We start from the raw sequence: 15,293 nt of genomic DNA, 5'->3' as shown, positions 1-15,293 counted from the left end.
AGGAAACCCAATGAACCACTGCAGCGTGTCTTGGCTATTGGCTTTCCGACTCGAATAGCCTTCCATGGCCCACTATGAAGTGTGGGTGCCTCCAGCCGTTGACCTGGATCCGTTTTCTTGCGAAGTATGGAAAAGCCGCAGCATAGGGGTCACCAACTAACCATGTTATACAATCATGTTCACATGGGTGGCCTCGGTGACAGGCTAGCAGTTAGCTAACTATGATCTCTGTTGCACTCGTTGGTACTTTGTTGTGAAACTTTTAATATAGACGCGCCATATCCCCTCTCGACTAGTACATAATACATGGCCTATGTCCTAGAAAGACCTCTCAACCCTCTAATCAATAATAAGCGGTTCAACAATATAAACATAACAACTACCAGCCTCAACCTGAATAACTCTGCCTTTCCCGACCATAACCCTGCCCTCGCGATCCAACCAAATCCCGTTCTCAATAATATCATCAAGCCTAGGTCGATCAAACACAATCTTGTTGTAAAGCTTCTTTTCCTTTGCTTTCAGGGCATTATAGGTAAATGGTTGGAAGGATTCCGATCCCGGAACTGGACCTGCCCTCTCTCCAGTTCCCTCTGAACCCTGGGCATTCGGCACGGGGATAGGGACAACAAAAGCAAACAAAGGAAACATAAGGATCTTAGTGACCGTTCCGAATGCCCTGCGCAACTGACCTGTTTCTGACACGGCGAGGCCATTCGTGCGCTTGCCGATTCCCTGGGAAGAGGGATCGCCGCGGCGGACGAGGAAGGATCTCGGCTCTGCCGTTATTCTCGGATCCATGGTGTTTGGATGAATAACTGTTATCGCAAGCCTGTCAATTGCGAGTCGGGGTGGATGTAGATTGTATTGTAGATTGTATTAATTAGTAATGTGTCTCTGAAATAATCTGTTTGGAAGGAGGTGTTATAGTAACGAATTCCTTGTCTGGATTCGTGAAAGGGCGACTGTTGATCCTCTTGTCTATTCTGCTACTGACAATGTCTAATATATTTCTTTGTATCTTCTTCTATCCAAGGAGACATCTAAGGAGCGTAATAAATAGAATTTCTGAATGCCTTTCAGACGTGCTGAACCTTTGTTAGGACATATGGGCAAGTAAGATTCCCATTCAACTTGAAGAGGGTTTTAGGGCATGCCTCACATAATTCCTGATTGATCAGAGATTATAGTTTTCTTAGCGTATCCCCTAAACCTGCACTAGCGATATTGAGGTTGTCACCGGTCTCCAGACCCGAAACTTGATGTGCTCAATCAACATATATTCTCGGTTTTCTGGGACCTCAATGTCAAAAGGATGATCTCACGGTCACAGGCATCAGAATCCCTACCTTTTAGCCCTCAAAGCTGTCCCAAGACGCTTCATGCAGCAGGTGGTCCACTACAACTATCGCATTCCCTTAATGCACCAACGCTCAATATTGAGCCGGCCAGCACAATTCTTTAGTGGTCCGGCGGGAGCAGTTTAGCCAGAACTAGGTCCTTGAAACCTCGCTTGGTTGCTCTAAGCACGCTGCAACTGTTTACCGTGCAGCATCTAATGAAAATATTGAAGCAATACCCTGGAATCACTTCATGATGACATATTCCTTTCATACCTACCTTCTTGGGCCCGAAATATCAACAGAAACAAAGTTTCATTCTCTTTCCTAGCAAGCAGCGATTCTAATGCTCAACCCACACCAACCATGCAAGTACAACCAAAATATCAACGAGGAAGTAAAAGCCAAGCCACGCCTAGCCCACAAACTCCCAATGCTACTCCAAATCTACATCCACAAAACATTCACTCGCATCCATATTCCCCGCCTTCACAATGGCCACATCGGAGTCCTCAATCCCAACATGGATCACCTTTCCCGGGCCAACCATGAACTCCCCCTCGGGATTCAGCCAGATTCCATCTTCAATGACATCGCCGAGACTGGCTACCTCGATGACCTCCTTACCGTCGCCCATCTTCTTTCCCTCCCTCTGCTTGTTGCGGAGATGCTTGTGGGTTAGATGATCAAATGTTCCTGCCATTGTAGCCGGGAAGGGCACGACGAACGAGATCATCGGGATGGTGAGGACTTTCAGGGTCTCGCCGTAGGCGAAGTATAGTGTGCCTGTCTGAGGGCCCTTTGCGAAGCCGTGAGCTTTTTGGCCGATGCTGAGGCTGTTCTGTTCGTGGGGGCGCACAATTAGGGGGATTCGAGGATCCGTTCGGATGGTTGTAGATGTTTTGGGCATGGTTCGGGGATTAGATTGATGAGTTGGTAAGGTTGCGGGGCGTATGTACCTAGGTAAGTTTGCAGCGTAGAGTAGAGCATGTGAATTAAATCAAGATGGAGAGTTGGAAGGGCAGATTTAAACATCTGCCCGTGTGCTGATACTCAAGTATAATAAAGGGCTTGATTGCTTGTCTATGGCATTGTTCATACATTGTACCCTTTTTGTGTCATTGGATACAATGCTCAGCTAATCTCTTTGTATCCATTTTGTTACTTGATACCTCTGGCCCTGGGCGATGAAAGAGGGATGTCGTGGCTGCCAACATGATCTGAATGGACCTTTGCAAGACAGCTTTGTCATGGCGGCGCTATACGGGTCTGAGCCACACCTCCAGGGCGGCAAAGACTGGGAGAATCTCTCCGTTGATTGGGATCCTCCCATTGCTGTCTTCAAAGAAGAAAATAAAAAAGCAGTCAGGCCCTCTAACACCTGTCCTATTGTGGAATCAGTCCAAGGCCACGTCTGGAATCGTGCAGAGTGCTTCCGTGAAATGGAATCTCATACAGGGAGTACCAATTCTTAAATTGTATCTAGTCATTTGGATATAATGGCATTTATCGCGAATAAAGGTTCAATTATATTATCTTCAATTGCATTGCGCGCAAAGGGGTTATATTAGAATATTACTAGAAAAGACCGTAATAACCCAACTATCCGCCAAATCACCAATTCTCCCCCTTTTCTAACCTCTCCAGCTCAACATCAGCCCATTCCAAAGGTCTCACAATACAAAGACACGTAGGCCCAATCTCCAAATGTTTAATCTTCTCCCACCCAGCCAGAAGACTGCCTTCAGGATGTGATAAACACCGACAGGGTTGGCTCCGGCTCTGGGTGTTGATGGGCCTCGCTTCCAATTCATGATATGTAAAGGGTGCGAAATGAGAGGCTTCGGCGCGGGGAGTGGGAGGGGCATTTTGTTAGAATGGATACCGTCGCAATCTTGTTTGACAAACGTTGGATTTCTGGAAGTATCCTTACCGGATTAGAACTTTCAGCTTACAGCCCGGTTTTATATCTTGTTCCTCCTTCGGCATTGATGCTCAATGCCTTTGTCTTGGATCTGGGTTGCATAATATATAATAATGCCTTGTAAAGCCAGGAGTTGAAACAGTCTTGGTGGCTTTGGAAGGGAGCCGAGATAGTATACTGATAAAGAGGGAGGCATGGCTTCTTCGATCGCATTACTAGAGGTGTCAAGCATGGAACGGACTGCGAGCTACTGGTATGTTATTTTGTTACGCCTATCTGATACTATATTTAGGGTTGTTGAAAGTGTGTTTATTCCTGGCAGGGGAGGCATACAAGTGCAATTCTAAGTCTCATAATCAAAGTAGTATATTGCCAATCGTGGCATCTGAAAAGACGGCCCAAATATTCCACAAAAACAACCACTAATCAACACCTAATTTTCTTTCTCAGCCCCGACACTTTATTCAGTATCATCCAATGGCCTAACAATACTCAAACAGCTAGGCTGAGTATCCAACTTAATCATCTCTCCCCGCCCAACCTTAAGCCAACCCCCCTCATCAATCCAAAAACCATACTCAACAAAGTCCCCAAACACAGGCGGGTCACGCATAATTCTCTCATTAAGCTTCTCACAAGCCCGCGCTATATCCTTCACTGTCACTGGTTTTAGAAGCCCAGTTGACTCAGCACCCTCAGGGACAATGCAGGCAAGAACAGGGAGAACCAGGACCTCCGTAGCTGTCCCAAAAGACTCGTAAAGATGGCCTGTTTTGGTGCACACGGCGAGACCAGCTGTTTCCTGACCGACGCTCTTGAAGCCTTCTTCGTGGACGCGGATCATGTTAGCGATGCGGGGGTTGCTGCTCGTTGGACTCATGGTGTAAAAAGTGTTGTATCCAAATTGGATCTTAATAGGTCAGTGTTGGTTTGGCTGAGGTCAGGTAGGCTCTAGGTTGAGTTGCAATGGGGAGTGCGACGGTTCTCTCTACGCTTATGTATTGTTTCCTGTGGTTTCTTTGTGTAAAGGTTTGTGGCAAGTCTCTGTCTCTTCCATTGTGTAACTTCTACGGGCCTCTTGCATGTCCAGCGTTGGGACGTTACACCATAATCACGATGAAATAAGTGCGTTCTTTATACCTTGTTCAATACTCAAGGGAAAGGGTCTATATTGTGGTATTTTCTAGCCTCGTATATGACGACAGAACTGTAAGAGGGCTATACCTATCCAAATGGACCATCACCGCACTAAACACCCCCCCCCGGCCTTGCCCTAACAATAGACAAATACGAAGGGCCCTCAAAACACCCACTCAACCCCCCGTCCATACGTAAACGCCGTCGCGCTCGGAAACCACCACAGCCCCTCGTGTATATCGCCAACACTCAGCAATTGCGAAGCAAATGACATACCGGCCCTGATCTTTCGACATGTCGTAGGTAAGGACCTTGAACTTCTCAGCGGCAGCGACGTCAGCTGGCTCAATGTGCACGAAGAAGGGGAACTGTAGGATCTCGAGTATCTCGCCTTTGCGCTCGTGGCGTATCTGGCCATTTGATGTTATGTATAGGCCTTATGAGAGTTGGCCGATGTTGTTGAGGGGGTATGCGGTGTCAGCAGGGGTGCGGTAGAGGGAAATGGAGTCTGTGATTTGGGGTTGGTTTAGTGGCATTTTGCGGTCTTGGTGGTCGGTTGGAATGCCTTAGGGGGTTCGGATTTCTGCGTACATGGGGATATTTTATTTGCTTTATTCTTTCTGTTGTAGTATTCCAGGATTGTACGTGAGTATCTTGGTTGAATGCGGTTGTCTAGACATGTATGATTTGAACTGGTCACTACTGTGATGGTTGCCTTTAATTTTGCGTTCCACGGAAGATATTTTATATAGTGGCGATCTTTGTGCTGACTGAAATAAAGGTAGAGGAAGAGGGGATTCACAATGGTGTATTGTTGAGGCCTTGGGACATGCCTCGCCCTTTTGAAGTGCTTTATTATACTGGATTGAACAGAGTATTTCCGGGGACACGCAGAGACCATATTTATTGCCGTGAGCATTACTGATTTTGGATTTTGTGTTTTCGCGAAACCTATCTGTGGCTGCGGTTCGATGTCAAAATGGACCTCCACTACACGATGAATACTGACCAGGCAATGCCTAAAATACAAACCCCGAAGGCGCAATCTTCGTACTCGCCAGGATCACCCTCGTGAGCGGCAAGAGGCTCGACATATCCAGCTTTCCCTCCTCCTCATCCTTCAACAGCCCTTTCAGCGTCTGTGTCAAACTGCGCGTACTTCGGTCTACCGCCGCTGCCGGCGTCGATAGCATACTCAACGCATACTCCCTCGCTTCAAACCACTCGCTCGAACTGCAAGACCGCCACATACACTCCGGCGCAGGAAGAGGAAGATTTAGAACCAGTTCATCATCCAGAGGCTCGAAGTAAGCGCTGTTGAGCTTCCCTGCTCGTGCACCGAGAATATTGATGATATTCGCGAAGAAAATGTTGCGGCGGAGCGACTCGCTGAACTTCCACCGCTCCCAGTTGAGCTCGGCGTCGTGGGTCGTGTTTATTGCGTCGCGGTAGTGGGCGTAGAGACGGCGGGTCATCTGTCTCAATTGTTAGTCAAGAATCGAATATGGCGCTACAAAAGAGGCAAAAACCGGGTGCGCACCTTCAGGACAAACGAACTATGCAGCTCTGCTTGCCTCTCGCAATCTGTCCGCCGCTGGTCGAGCATCTCCTTCATACCCCTGCTCTGCTTAATGGCCGCAGGCAGGAAATTATCTCCGAATAGGCCCAGGATTTGATAAATACAGACAGCATGCACAGCAGCGAGACAATTCTCCGGTGTATCAAGGTACGACTGAAAATCACGAACCAGCTGCGACCGCTCCTGGTTGATCAAGTTATCAACGAAGCCATGATTTGATCCGAACGAGCCCGCGTGTGCGGATACACAAGCCAGTGCGACGCCCATGGGCTTAGCCATCCCGCCCATCGAGCATCGATATAGTCGGTGGTGGACGAAAGGGGACCAATGGTCTCGTTGCAGGATTAGGCTGGGGTACTCGCGGAGGACGCTAAACATCTGCTGATATAGGTCCTCGACGTCGACTGGTGACAGCGATGTGGTTTTTGGGTAGAAATTGCGACCGAATATTAGTCGTGCGGAGCTGTCGAGGTTGAAATCAACATATGGAGACTCTTGGTAGCCGTTTTGTGAGGTGTTGGGAAGGGAGCTGCCAATGTTGGATGAGAGCGAGGATATTGTCGCTTCGGAAGGATTGCTGGCGTTGAAGGTCTGTACTGGCACTCCCTGGGAGTTCGAATTTGCGGAATGGGAGGTAGTTGACTGGTTGCTGCTGATCGAAGCCAGTATCTCCTCGTCCTGGCCGAGAGAACGAGACGACATAGAGAACTCTTCATTCCACGACATGGGAGCGAACAGAGCCGGATCTTGGAATGCTGTCTCAGGAAAACCATTCATCATCATGCCATCAGCCGGAGAGGTGTTCCAAGCTGCAGCATTTTCCTCGACCTGGGAGTCTCTGTGATCGAGGCTTTGCAACAGCGCGGGTTGGATAGTCCCAGGAGGACCAGACCCAGGGGTCGAAAAAGACGAGAATGAAAGCACATCCTGGTCTTGGCCTTGGTCCTGAGGCTGCACAGCAATAGCAACAGCACATGCAGGGTACCGGCACTGGATGCCAATCTGAAGACAGCGACTGCAGGCAGGCCGAGTCATAGAACATCGCAGCTTCTTCTGCGCGCATGTTTCACACGATTTGCGCTTCGATGAGCGTTCCTTTCCTATAGACTTAATGCAGCGGCGACGGTGGCGGTCGCGGAGGTCGCCTGTCGAAATTAGCGCTGTGCTCTTTGCATTGATATTTTGACATACGTCGACTATAGGTCTTGTTGCAGATGCCGCATCGGTACTCATCGTTCGGAGCTGAACGCTCAGTTGCAGGAGTTGCGTGGTCTTGTTGCAACGTTAGGTCCATTTGCGACAGGTGCGATCATCAGCCTTGAAGAGAATCGAGAAAGCAGGAGGGGAAGATCGGGACCCAGACGACAAAAGGTGTCAGAACCTGCGATAGTGCAGTCCTAAACTATTGCTGGTTAGACTGGGGGCACAACTGTGGATATATGCAGCTCAGGCCACATTGCGGAGCCCAACATTGGGGTAGACATCTTAACTGGCCACTCAATAGAGCCTTCCTTTTGTCGAAGAATATTAGTGGCAAGAGGATTGTATCAACATTAAGGTCTTCGACAGCTATGGGTAACGCCATAGGCCCGGGCCAAGACACGAATTGAGAGGGGCGCAGTTCGTCTGATGAGCTGCAGCAAAGAAAACAAAGTCATCATAACATGCAAAGGGCTTGAAAGAGAAAGAGTTGGGGTCGGCTTTGAGCTGAGAACAGAACCGAGTTTGTGGTGCGTCCCATACTATACTCGAGCTCTCAGCCCTACGATCCATTCTTCTCCGAACCATCCATCTCCGAGATCTGCGTTGACCCACAAATCTGACTCGCTTATCCTCTACTTCTAACTCCCAAGTGTAGCCATGGAGAGATGCCAAGGCGACGGCCTAGGCAGACGGAGAATTAATTAGTAACACAATCAAGATCACGTTGCCAGAGCACCATGAGAGACATAAATGGGAAGCCGCCGAGTCGTTCTTCGGCAGGGAATGCTTCGTGGTCAGCACTGGAACCGTCGAAGGGCAACAATAGACGGGAAAGAAAAATCAACCCACGGGATACGCAATATGTTCGTTTCAATTGTACTGAGTCGCTAGGTTTATTGCGGTAGGGTTGGTGGCTGGCTAAGGGTATCGGGACGTTTGGAGGCGGAGTCCTTTATGACAGGGGGGGACAAAGGTACTCCCGTAGAATACACCCGATGGGGGAAGCTGAATATTAGTCTTGTACATAGCGGGAAATTTATCAGCGAGTTGGTGCGTTCTGAATGAGCGCGTCCTCGAAGGAGAATGAGCATCCGATTAGGAAGCCCGCGTGGTCGGGCGACCATTCGTCTTTGATGTTTTTCTTGATTTGGACACTGCCGTTAGGTGCTTGAACAACGTAACTTGGAAAGTCGGTCCTGATGTCGAAGTCGGATGATTTTACACATGCCGCGGGAAGGATCTTGTATGGGTTTCCGGCGGGCGTGAAGCCGAAGAGCGGGCATGGAACGGGGTTGCGCATGCAGAGGTTCTTGAAGTCTGTTGCGTAGCCCAGTACCCTTCACCCGATGAAGACGTGCGGCATTAATGGAACTAGAATTGCATAATCACCTGTTGCCTCAGATTGGAGAACGAAACAGCCCATCTGAAAGATCTACAGCGGGCCTTACGCCTGGGCTCCACGTTCGGCAGTGCACAATCTGGCCCGGGGCGGGCCTCGGCTGTCTGGTCCCTAAATCAGTCAAACGATCTGTCGGATTTGCTAGACTGCCAGGAACTTGTTGATTCTCCCATAGTGACGTAGCTTTGCAAATATTTGTATCTTAGCAATCGATGATTTGTTTCGCATATCGCATTGTCCATTGATGGGCACGGTTAGAACTTAGAACCATAAGAACTCCATGCAAAAACAGCGTTCTCGTCCCAATCAACCAACCGTCACATGAGCTTGATGAATTGGCGAAGTTCTGAAAACATGAAACAACCTGCTGGTTACAACAAAGGTTTCAAAGGGCTTATTGTCTTCCCTGGGTACAACCGTGGAAGCAAGCCATATGGGAAGCCCCAGGGCTATGGGTCGTGAAGGGACCCTTGTCACCTCGACATCTGTCTACAGGATGTATGGAAAGACAAACGACATTGATGACTTTTCTGGAGAAAAAAGTGTAAAAAAAAAAAAAAAAAAGAGTATAAAGGAAGCCTAGGCTAAGTGTTATGAACCTAGCCAGGCCGTCAGACAATATTACTATTTCTGAACAGATACTTTATATATAACTTTATAGCTAAGGAATTCAAAATTAGAAATATATAGCAGGAAATAATCAAGTTCTATATACTTAGATCAAGGTTCTAATTTATTAGATTAGATGTGAAGAAAGCAAGCTTCTTAAAGTTCTATAACAGGATGGCTTTGTAGCCTGGACACATAGATAGTCGGGAGCTAGCTTGTCGGCCCGGAAGTAATTTTTGAGCAACTAGTCCAGAGAAACCACATACGACCAGAGGGTGTGGTCCACTCAGCCGTACTTGAGCCACATGCTGGTAGGTAACTGTATGTAAAGTGGGTTATCATGAGTGTGTTTTTGTTAGGGTGTTGGGGGTGGTTTCGGGCAGAAATAGGGGTGTACTCCGGTAAGGATACACTTTCATAGGCTATTGATGATTCTCTATTTGAATTAGGGTTAGACGGATGTCGATCTCGCAAAGCTATATGTTCACCGCTTACTTCCAACAGTAGGTACAAATTGTGGGGAAGGTCTGCAGGTACCAAAATTATTGGAATCGATTGACTTTGGGATGACGTTAGGTAACTTCTTTTTCCCTTGTAGCCTTTCACTTTCTCCTACACACCGGACACACCATTTTGCGCCAAATCCTGATTATCTTCATCCAAGCATGCTGGGTCTCAGGGGGCAGCGCTCCTCTTCGCTGGACGAGGGAGCAACCGCCGCTGTTGAGAGTCAACGAACGCGAAAGCGACACCGTGCCCGGCACACCAAGTCTCGTCGCGGCTGCTTTTCCTGCAAGCTGCGAAGGGTCAAGGTAGGCTATTCTGTCTCTCGGCTTTGTTCCAGCACTTTCTATGGCCTACTTCTAATTAGCTGCTATCTCCGCCATCCAGTGTGACGAAGCCCGACCAGCCTGTGGTGCCTGCTCATCTCGTGGAGAACCATGTAGCTTTCCCGACCCGTCTACCATTCCTGATACAACGGCTCCAACAAGGAAACTGCCAGCCAGAGGACGTCGCAACGGATCGCCACAGTCACAGCCATTGGACCTTGGTCAGTCACAATCAGCTAGGCTTTCGCGACTACCAACTGAGGATGTTTTGGCAATGGACGACCTCCGGCTCAGCCAGTTTTACCACCTGCATACGGCTGCTCAGATGGCTTTCGATGAGAAGAGAAGACTTGTTTGGCAGCGCATTATCCCCATTCTGGCTGCGAACCACTACTATCTCATGCATTTGCTCCTTGCTCTGGGCGGCGTACATATGATTGCGACACAAGCAGAGTTGAAGAATTGCACACAGGGACCTGGACCGGATATTGTGGATCTACGAGTCATCATGGAGCATTACCAGCGCGGCTTACAAGGGTTTAGGGAGGAGGTGTCCAAGATCAGCCAATTCAATTCCGAAGCCGTTTACGCTGGGTCTCTGCTACTGGTCGCATTTGGCTACGCGTCGCTCCACCTCGGTGAACTGAAGAGGCAGGGCGTGAATGAAGACTTACTTTCGGATCTTATAAGGGAGAGCCAGGAAGACAGCACACTGCATTTTCGCTGGCTGCACCTAATAAGAGGGGTCTCGTCCGTGGTATCCGACCAGTGGGCAGGCTTGAAGGCTAGTCGCCTCCGGCCCATGTTACTCTTTTTCCACACGGATGAATACTGGAAAGACCTGCCCTTTGCGCCGTCCTTGACACGGCTCAGTCGCTGTTCGCCGCGTCTACTGGCATTTGCTCAAGGCTCAAGCCAAGCAATCGCGAACCTGAACGCAATCTGGGCAGCCACGCGCCCCCCGAGTGTGGATAATCCCAGCAATGTTGATTCTCCATTTTCTCCCCCTTCCTTGACGACATTAGACGGGGCTCATAACGAACAAGTAAGGGCCATTGGCGTTTTAGACATGATGTACTCGCGTATTAGCTGCGCCCTGCAGTGTTCCACTAGCGAGCAAGGTCTCCCGAATGATCTTGATGTCCAAGCTAATCTTGAAGAGGCCGCGGTGCTATCCTGGCCAATCATGTTGACCAGTGATTTTATCGCTTTGTTGGAGATGACAGATCGAGACAACCCCGTCTGGATACATTCTTTGATTATCCTTGCGCATTTCTACGTCATCAACACCTTGGTGGACAGCTGGTATCTTAAAGGGTCGTTTGAACGCGAGATATCCAAGATCTCTGAACTTATTGACGTCGCAAGTGACCCTCAATTGACTTGGCTCATGCGGTGGCCTGTGGGAATCATCAACTCTTGACAATGCGGCTAGCACGTTGGCTGTTAGGATTGTCCAAGCTAACAGGCTAAGGGTAGGCACCCCCTGTATGCGCACAAAGTCCATCTCCTATTTCCTATCCCAATCCATGCACATCTGCATTTGAGGAAGGGCCCTCTAATCGTCAGTGGAATGCATCCTTTCGCGACTGCTATCCAGCGGTGCCCCATGGTCAGTGAACCATCGGCTGCTCTTGGAAGGACTTTGTTCCTGGCTGATCTGCGAGTCGACCAACCCCCTCACCCGCCGGGGCATCCGATTACGCCTGTGAACAGGCAATCGCTGAATTCACATGTGATAATTTGGAATTCAGTTCATCTTGCGAAAATGTGGACACATAGTATACAGCTTTGTACCCAGGCACATTTCTCAAAGGGGCTTCGTGCAGATCCTAGCCTATAATAATTCCTTCTTGTAAGCTAGGCTCTTCCTAGCTATATGACCTCTTCTGATTGACTAGACTAATTTGCTGCCCATTAGATACTTTTATGTGATGAAGCGATAGCCGTGGGACGACAGAGGGCTCAATGATCAATAGATAGACGCATGAAGGAAGAATCTAGCTAGGAGCGAGGAGGCTATATAAAGCAAAGTTCACCTGGGTGCTAGCCAAAGAACAAAGGACTGCGTTATGTAATTTGATGATTCTCCTCTTCAGTATATCTCCAAACACGTTTTTGTCTTGGTAATTCAGCTCGAGAGTAACGATGAACATTCCCCGTCAGGTTTGTACTTAGCTTCAACTGGAGTCCAATATCAGTAGGACCTGATTGTCTTATAGCGCTAAACCAGGAGTGAAGCCAGTCATCATCAAGATGGCTGTATCCAGGAATATGAAACTTTCCAGAAGATGCTTGCTAAATATAGCCAAGCTACGAGATAAACAGGCTGCCAAGATAATGTACTATCCGGACCGACTCCCGACCGAATACTAGTAGCGTAGATATGTTTCAGTATCCCAGCTCACTTAGCGGCCGCTTGTAGAATCCGACATTCCTGGGTTGACAACCCTGAGGATGGAGATGGCAAGGGCCCGTTTCGTGTTCGTATTTTCGCTGCAGCCCACCATCCAGTGGAGACCCCATTCCATCGTTTCACCTACTCTGCCTCCCATTTTATGGTCCAGCGAAGCATTGTATTGGAAATATAAATCACTGTCTCCAGACAGCCTGGTTTGCTTGCATATACCTAGTTTTCCAGCGTTCTTCTCAGTCAGGGGCCTTCAACTTCCACCCTTTTGTTCTTTTCATATCCAGCCGTTTATTTTTTTTTTCCATAGTTCCTTCCTTCAGCGCACAACACAGTTGTATTTCTTTCTCATTCTTCGCTTTCTAAGATCCACACGATGTCCAACTCAACAGATTCAAACACAGTATCTTTCAAACTCTACCAATATGACCCAAGCATGGGCGGCGCCGTTCTTTTCATCATACTGTTCATAGCTACAACCGGCTACCACGCTTTCCAAATGTTCCGCACCCACACGTGGTTTCTGACTCCCTTTATTGTGGGAGGTGTCTGTCCGTCCACTCCTCCTTCCTACCAGCCCTGATATTATACTTACCCACGTATGCCCGTAGTTGAGATAGTCGGATATATCGGACGAGCCGTGTCCAGCAAGGAAAGCCCGGATTGGACCCTCGGGCCCTATATCATACAAACACTTTTTCTCCTCCTCGCGCCCGCGCTCCTGGCAGCATCAATCTACATGCTTCTCGGACGCATCATCCTCGTTTTAAAGGCGGAGTCACACGCCTTTCTCAAGAAAACGTGGCTGACCAAGGTCTTTGTCACTGGTGATGTCCTTTCCTTCGTATTACAGGGTGCTGGTAAGTGACCCAGGCCAGTTCTTGATATCCCCCATCGCCATCAGCCATGTATGTAGCTGAGCTAACCTTTCCCTGACGGCAGGTGGCGGCATCCAAAGCAGCGGCGACGTCGACAACTACAAGACGGGCGAACACATCATCGTAGCAGGCCTATTCATCCAAGTGTTCTTCTTCGGCTTCTTCATGGTTATCGCAACGCACTTTTACTGGAATCTCCAGCGCTTTCCAATTCCCCGCGCCCATTCTCTCGATTTGCCCTGGCGCAAACACCTTTATGTCCTCTACGTGACTAGCTTCTTGATAATGGTGCGCTCGATCTTCCGGCTGGCGGAGTATCTGCAGGGTAATGACGGGTATCTGCTACACCATGAGATATATTTATATGTCTTTGATTCGTTGCTTATGCTTCTTACCATGGTTATCTTGAATGTTGTGCATCCATACGACATTGCGAGGCATTTGGGGTGGGATTCTGGGGATGTGCCACTTTATCCGCATAGGAGATATACTGCTGTTTGATAGAGTTGTGGCTCAGCTCTTCTATTTCCTGTATCGCACTATTTTCCCATCCAATACTTACACATCAACCCACTTAGTTTGATTTTGTAAAACTATGCGGATCTGTTCACTTTTGACAACTGACGGGAGACCAAGAAAGAGAAATTAAAGTGTACGAATAGACCTTGTTTACAGGCCTGCGCGGACGAGACAACCCTGACCGACTATATGTATAGATCGTAGAGTTGGGTAAAGTGGCGGGTATCGCTACAAAACAGTTAGTACCATGTAGCAACTTCACGGCGAACCTCTCATGGCTTTCTACGCAGAAAGCCGCGCCCTCGAACGCAGCACCATTCATGCCTCCTTCTCACCCAACGCCCCCTTCTCCATATGCAGACTTTGTGCAAGCCCCTCAGCCTTGATATCATGTCCTCTCAAGCGGATGCGTCCCATCAAATACCTGACTCACCTCCTCAAGCGATAATCCCGCAATTCAGGGAACGTAAAGTAGATAACAACAAGCCACAACACAAGCACACAAACAAACAAACAAACAAACACAAAATAATACCTCCACCCCAGTGCCTCCAGCGTGACCAATACTGCGCAAGGTAAACGCAGTGAGACCCTTGGCGCGAAGCGTATAGGGTAGAACTTCAAGCAGGTAAGCAATGGGCAAGGGGTGCATCGCAAAGTTATAGAAGGCATTGAACACGAACACCATAACAGCTACGCCGATACAGGGCCCCTTATATCCCTCCTGCTGTTGGTTCTGTGCTGCGAGCGCAGTCCAGATGGTGAAGGCGATCAGCATGCCAATGAGATGGTCGCCTGCACAAGCAATGGGATCTGCCAGCTCCAGCTATTGGTCATTCTAAAGGTACCATATGCCGTCCAAGCGGCGTCAATGGCTCTCAGGTACTAAATAGAAGTAATGGGGTCAGATTAAGGAGCTGAAACAGGACTTGTTCCCGTGCGTGTATGTCTGCTTACCCATGTGGTATTATAAATAGCGCTGATAATGGGCCGATGCGTCGGGTACGCAAGTCCTCCAAAGAGAGCGACCTTCGAATTGTTCGTGATAATTCCAGTACTCCTGAGATGGATGCCACTTGTTCCCATGGCAGCGGCTGGGGGACAAGCAGGAATGATCATAGATTCCCGCGGAAGCTCAATAGATACAGCTAATCGTCACTCTCAAGCCAAGAGGGAAAGGAGAACTTAAGCGGAGAGGAGCCTAGAGTGAGCGAAAGAGGGTAATAGCAAGCCAACCTCGGCTCATCTGTAAAGGAGGTAGTGAGCGAGAGGTTCTCCTCGGCGGGCAGGAACCAAAGGACCAGACGATGTGTAACCATAAGCGCCACTCTCTGACCCATAGTGCGCGGGAGTCGACTTTTCTGTGGGTTGGGTTTTTTTAGCAGAGCGTATTTTTCTTGCAGAGGCAAAAATGCTTTACGAACACGAAAACTCTACTGAGCTTTATCCAAGAACAGCGAAGGGC

General features: G+C 48.7%; 6 protein-coding genes across 6 annotated transcripts; 2 read left to right on the top strand and 4 right to left on the bottom strand.

Moving 5' to 3' along the window:
- Positions 1-339: 339 nt before the first annotated feature.
- On the bottom strand, positions 340-801 carry BDV17DRAFT_294244 (uncharacterized protein; the record flags this gene model as incomplete). The annotated part of the gene is made up of 1 exon (XM_073762796.1): positions 340-801. The coding sequence occupies one exon, from the start codon at positions 799-801 to the stop codon at positions 340-342; it is 462 nt and encodes a 153-aa protein (XP_073612496.1).
- Positions 802-1,776: 975 nt separating this feature from the next.
- Positions 1,777-2,250, bottom strand: BDV17DRAFT_294243 (uncharacterized protein; the record flags this gene model as incomplete). Its single annotated transcript, XM_073762795.1, has 1 exon — positions 1,777-2,250. The coding sequence occupies one exon, from the start codon at positions 2,248-2,250 to the stop codon at positions 1,777-1,779; it is 474 nt and encodes a 157-aa protein (XP_073612495.1).
- Positions 2,251-3,724: 1,474 nt separating this feature from the next.
- Positions 3,725-4,144, bottom strand: BDV17DRAFT_294242 (uncharacterized protein; the record flags this gene model as incomplete). Its single annotated transcript, XM_073762794.1, has 1 exon — positions 3,725-4,144. The coding sequence occupies one exon, from the start codon at positions 4,142-4,144 to the stop codon at positions 3,725-3,727; it is 420 nt and encodes a 139-aa protein (XP_073612494.1).
- Positions 4,145-5,284: 1,140 nt separating this feature from the next.
- On the bottom strand, positions 5,285-7,295 carry BDV17DRAFT_271509 (Zn(II)2Cys6 transcription factor domain-containing protein). Its single transcript, XM_073758799.1, has 3 exons — positions 7,172-7,295; positions 5,942-7,125; positions 5,285-5,876 (listed from the first exon to the last, which is right to left on the bottom strand). The coding sequence occupies exons 1-3, from the start codon at positions 7,272-7,274 to the stop codon at positions 5,421-5,423; spliced, it is 1,743 nt and encodes a 580-aa protein (XP_073612493.1). The 5' UTR covers positions 7,275-7,295; the 3' UTR covers positions 5,285-5,420.
- A 2,561-nt stretch (positions 7,296-9,856) lies between these two features.
- On the top strand, positions 9,857-11,444 carry BDV17DRAFT_283794 (Zn(II)2Cys6 transcription factor domain-containing protein; the record flags this gene model as incomplete). The annotated part of the gene is made up of 2 exons (XM_073760420.1): positions 9,857-10,003; positions 10,083-11,444. 2 exons carry the CDS (start codon positions 9,857-9,859, stop codon positions 11,442-11,444), a joined length of 1,509 nt encoding a protein of 502 aa, XP_073612492.1.
- A 1,363-nt stretch (positions 11,445-12,807) lies between these two features.
- BDV17DRAFT_294239 (RTA1 domain-containing protein) lies at positions 12,808-13,810 on the top strand (the record flags this gene model as incomplete). Its single annotated transcript, XM_073762793.1, has 3 exons — positions 12,808-12,982; positions 13,043-13,291; positions 13,374-13,810. 3 exons carry the CDS (start codon positions 12,808-12,810, stop codon positions 13,808-13,810), a joined length of 861 nt encoding a protein of 286 aa, XP_073612491.1.
- Positions 13,811-15,293: the final 1,483 nt, after the last annotated feature.

This window comes from Aspergillus undulatus (genome assembly GCF_047715775.1).
Source record: "Aspergillus undulatus strain CBS 261.88 unplaced genomic scaffold BDV17scaffold_51, whole genome shotgun sequence".
Classification (NCBI taxonomy): Eukaryota; Fungi; Ascomycota; class Eurotiomycetes; order Eurotiales; family Aspergillaceae; genus Aspergillus; species Aspergillus undulatus.
The sequence above is the reverse complement of the archived record's forward strand: the minus strand, read 5'-3'. Positions and strand labels throughout refer to the sequence as shown.

Coding starts and splice junctions, on each gene's coding strand:
- BDV17DRAFT_271509 (XM_073758799.1), bottom strand. CDS start 7,274: ATGGACCTAACGTTGCAACAAGACCACGCAACTCCTGCAACTGAGCGT. Junction 7,126..7,171: donor CAACAAGACCTATAGTCGAC/GTATGTCAAAAT, acceptor TAATTTCGACAG/GCGACCTCCGCGACCGCCAC. Junction 5,877..5,941: donor ATAGTTCGTTTGTCCTGAAG/GTGCGCACCCGG, acceptor CAATTGAGACAG/ATGACCCGCCGTCTCTACGC.